This window comes from Anastrepha obliqua, chromosome 5, assembly GCF_027943255.1.
Source record: "Anastrepha obliqua isolate idAnaObli1 chromosome 5, idAnaObli1_1.0, whole genome shotgun sequence".
NCBI classification, from domain to species: Eukaryota; Metazoa; Arthropoda; class Insecta; order Diptera; family Tephritidae; genus Anastrepha; species Anastrepha obliqua.
Window position 1 is genome coordinate 109,719,953 of NC_072896.1, and position 4,851 is coordinate 109,724,803.

Here is a 4,851-nt window from a genome sequence, read left to right on the forward strand (position 1 = left end):
ATTAAGTCGCTTAGGTTTTTTTTTCTTTAAGCCAGTAAAATTTATTACGACTTTAACTAAACAAGATTCTGACTCACTATCCAGCATCTTAGACCATCGCTTTTGACTGTTAAAAAAATCAATAAATGATCGGGGTTAGTGCAGCTCTAAATTTTTATTCAGCTGCTGAATTTTTTATGTAGCTGTTTGAAACATTTTTAGATCTCAACTCTTAACAAACTTCTGCCTTTCTTGGCGCAGCGAAAAAAAACAAAAAAATGATCAGTATTTCATGTGGCACCATAATGGACGAGTTCTTTATCATCCTTGGAAGCAACTACTTAACAAGCGGACTGCACCCTTCTTATCGGTTGTGTGAGAAAAGGGCAATCGTTGGGTTTATTTATTATTATTTAATTAGACATCTCGCGGAACTGTTGAGCTCAATGTGAATACGACAAAAATATTACGTAATCTAACAATAGTTGTAATTGCATGCTTTTCATAAAAATACGTGCATGGTTTGCAAAAAACAAAAAAACGAAAAAAAAACAACAAGTAAATTAATGATAATAAGTTAAAAACGAACGCCTCTTTGGCACAGCAAAGAAGGTATTCAGGCAGTGAAATGTTAATCACCAAGAAGCATATCTAGCTCTATATGTACCTATGTATGTGTGGCTAAGTGCATATGTGGTTATGAAAGTGTGTTTTGTTTTTGTACATACATACAAAGTTATGTCATACAATTTTTCATGAATTTGTGCAAAATTTTTCATGAAGCAAAATATGTATTTCCGCCTTAAATAACTAGGCGGCCACCACCTTTTTGACCAGAGAGGTTATACTTACCTGACTATGTAGTTGTACCTGCAAATACATACATACACATGCCCATATGTATGGACTCGTATGTATGCCCATAAATGTAATTGACACTGCAATTTTTATTACTGTTTTTTGTTTTTTGATTTTGTTTTTTGACCTGCTGCGTTTAACATTGAAAACAACTACTTTAGATTTTTACTTTTAATAATAAAATTTATTTTTAAATAGTCATAGCATTTAAGTTTTATGTAAGTGTCAACTGGCATTTGTTTTCGTGAGAAATGATGGATTGTATATTTTTTAGATAATATGGAAGACATGTTGCTCATATTCTAATGTTTTTTATTCGTTATTCGTTTATTGTTTTCATTTTTAATTTCTTTTTTCGCAAAACTTTATAATACTTAATGGGCGAGTTTCATGTGCTTAGTTCAATAATTTAGTAGGAGAAAGGCCTAGATGGTTTGTTGTAGTTATAACCATCAGGTCCAAGAGATCCAGCTTCTTGTTCAGGACCGCCCGGGCCGCCAGGGCCACCAGGGCCACCTGGACCGCCTGGGCCACCAGGACCACTTGGACCGCCGGGACCACCTGTACCTTCTGGGCCATATGGGCCGCCTGGACCACCGGGACCTCCTGGGCCACTTGGACCACCTGGACCACTTGGACCACCTGGACCACCTGGACCACTTGGACCACTTGGACCACTTGGACCGCCTGGACCTCCTGGACCATATGGTCTGCTTGGACCACCGGGGCCTCCGGGACCTGCTGGACTATACGCGCCACTTGGACCACTTGGACCACCTGGACCGCCTGGACCGCCTGGACCGCTTGGGCCACCTGGACCACTTGGACCTCCTGGACCATATGGGCCACTTGGGCCGCTGGGACCTCCTAGACCACTTGGACCGCCAGGACCTCCAGGACCACTTGGACCGCCGGGACCTCCAGGACCGCCAGGAGCACTTGGACCGCCTGGACCATATGGGCCACTTGGGCCGCCAGGACCTCCTGGACCACTTGGACCGCCTGGACCTCCTGGACCATATGGTCTACCTGGACCGCCGGGCCCTCCAGGACCACCTGGACCTCCTGGACCTCCCGGACCACCTGGACCTTCTGTATCAACGGGACCCCCTGGGTAGGTTGGTTCTGGCTGTGGCGCTGGCTGAGTTGGTTGTGCTGGATACGTGGATTGAGGCACTTGTTGTGTCGGCTGCGGCGCTGGGTAACTAGGCCGTGGAGCCGGTTGAGTAGGCTGTTGGCCAGGATATGATGGCTGAGGTCGGGGTTGCGGCTGTGGTCGTGGTTGTGGCTTAGGGCGGGGAACTGGCTGCGCGGGGCCTATTTCATTTTCACCTGAGGGCGGTAAATATTCTAGACCAGGTTTACCAGGTGTCGATGGTTGCGGTTGTGGTCGGGGTTGGATTACTACTGTTGGACCGGGAGTAGGTTGTTGTGGTCGTGGTTGGTATGTTGAACCGGGTGAAGGTTGTTGTGGTCGTGGTTGGTATGTTGAACCGGGTGAAGGTTGTTGTGGTCGTGGTTGGTATGTTGAACCGGGTGAAGGTTGCTGTGGTCGTGGTTGGTATGTTGAACCGGGTGTAGGTTGTTGTGGTCGTGGTTGGAATGTTGTTCCACTTGTTGGTGGTATATACTCAGGTCCGGGTTGAGTTGGCTGAGGTTGTGGTCGTGGTTGTGGTTGAGGTCGTGGGGCAGGATATGAAGGCTGTGGCTGTGGCTGTGGCTGTGGTTGTGGCTGTGGTTGAGGTTGTGGTTGTGGTCGTGGTTGTGGTTGAGGCCGTGGTGCAGGATATGAAGGCTGTGGCTGCGGTTGAGGCTGTGGGCGTGGCTGTAGCTGAGGGCGCGGTGCCGGTCTTGGTTGTTGAGGTTGTTCTGGAGGAAGATATTCAGGACCGGGTTGTGGTGCTGGCACAGGACGGGTGGGTTGAGGTCTGGGTTGTGGACGCTGTGTAGGTTGTGGTTGTGGACGGGGAGCTGGGTACGAAGGTCCCGGCTGCGGTTGGGGCTGAGGCGATGGATATGAAGGTTGTGGCTGTGGGCGTGGAGCTGGATAGGATGGTTGTGGCTGTGGTTGAGGCTGCGGTTGCGGTTGAGGCTGTGGCTGGGGTTGTGGGCGTGGTGCTGGATAAGACGGCTGTGGCTGTGGCTGCGGTTGTGGTTGAGGCTGTGGCTGTGGCCGCGGTTGTGGTTGTGGTCGGGGAGCGGGATAAGATGGCTGCGGCCGTGGTTGCGGCTGTGGCTGCGGCTGCGGCTGCGGCTGCGGCTGGTATCCTGTGTCATCTATTTCATTGCCCGAAGGTGATGGTGGGAACGGCACAGAAGGCTGCTTATAATGGTATCCATCCTCCTGCAAGTCGCTAACCAAATGCGAAACATCAGCATGCACACTACTGGAAGCCAGCAATGCAAACAGCAAGACAATAAACTTCTGTAAATACATAGAAATAATAATAAAAATACAATTAGTATTGTATACCTTTAAATGGCTCTATAAACATGAATGATGCGCTGGAAATTTATTGTTTATTTAACGCAAGCGCACAGATGTTTAAGCAGCTAAATAGTTGAACAGCTAATCGAATATGAATTTAACTCTTTATGCAAGCGATAGTCGCTCACAATACGAGATCTACTACATCCGCAAAGCGATCATTAATCCAAACATTGCATTTGATTTATTCATTGTTCATTATAATTTCTTGAAATGAGTTGTTGAAATGCGCTGAGAACAATCAAACCAACTATTCGTTATTCAAAAGTCTGTAACGCACACATTTACACTCGTATGTGTGTGAGCTAAAGCTTAAAGTTATAGGCCGCCCTTTAAAAGCGAAAAATGATGGTTTCATACTTTTTCACTAATTCGTGATGGTATTTTCAATAAGCTGGGAACTTTGATTGTGCATCAAGTTGGCGTTGCAGTTCTGCAGCTCATTGCAGCACTTCATGTCACGATTTCGCAATAATTCCGGCTAGATGGTACGTCTGTAACAGTATTTTTTTTTTTTTTATCGCTGCTCAAACTGAATTTCTCCATCGCGTCTTTTGTTTCGATTATCATAAAGTAGCTGGCGTAGTCACGTAGAAACCGAGATTTTCCCATATGCCTTCAATTTTCATTTGCTATTTTTGGTACCAACAAAAAATGTTTGTTTGCTTTGTTTTTTGTTTTTATTTTTGTAAATGTTTAGTGCACTTTATGTTTTATGTTTTGTGATGTTGTGTTTCTTTATTTTGTTTTTTTTTCGCTGTTTTTTTTGCTTGTTTTGTGCTTGTTTTTTGCTGTTCTTTGTTTTCACCTATGACATAAATTTTGGTGCTTTGCACATACCGTCGACACAGTTGGTCATAAATCACATTTTGCGCGTAGTAATGGCACAGTCGACGCTATAAATGCACATGTTGCACAATTCAAGTTTGCTGCAAGTTACCTTATTGCAAGTTACGAAATGCCCCAACGAAGGTGACCAATATTTTAAATGTTGCCAATATAAAACTCACCATTCTCATGCTTCGTTCGCAAGCTGCCGTACGAAGAAGACTAATTTTTATTTATTTATTTTTTTATTGTGTTTTTATACAAATCTATAGTTATCCTTCAGCATATAACAGTATATACATATATATGTATGTATATATATAGTATATTATAGCTAGTTATTAGACGATGTTATTAACACCAAACTTAAATGATTTGCAATTATCTTTAATATTTGATCACAACAGTTGCTCGCCCGAAATCCAAATGCTGACCAATTGTTCTCGCTCAGCTCAATTTATATGAAAATTGAATGGTTCATTGAAGCAGCGCCGCTAGGGAATCCCAACTCTCGCGCGCAGTCGCGACACTGAACGCTGAACGCTTCTCCACAGTAGCATCGCATCGCATCGCACCGCACTCGCCTATCTATGGCTCTTTCACTACATATTTACTATTCGCTATGGTGACTGGCTAAACTAGCAATCAGCTAAGCCGCCGGTAACCTCAATCGTTTCGTGTTCATACCAGTCAAAGCA

General features: G+C 44.7%; 1 protein-coding gene across 1 annotated transcript; it reads right to left on the reverse strand.

Moving 5' to 3' along the window:
* Positions 1-993: 993 nt before the first annotated feature.
* On the reverse strand, positions 994-4,584 carry LOC129247261 (basic proline-rich protein-like). The gene is made up of 2 exons (XM_054886313.1): positions 4,336-4,584; positions 994-3,262 (listed from the first exon to the last, which is right to left on the reverse strand). Exons 1-2 carry the CDS (start codon positions 4,342-4,344, stop codon positions 1,247-1,249), a joined length of 2,025 nt encoding a protein of 674 aa, XP_054742288.1. The 5' UTR covers positions 4,345-4,584; the 3' UTR covers positions 994-1,246.
* Between the last annotated feature and the right edge of the window lie 267 nt (positions 4,585-4,851).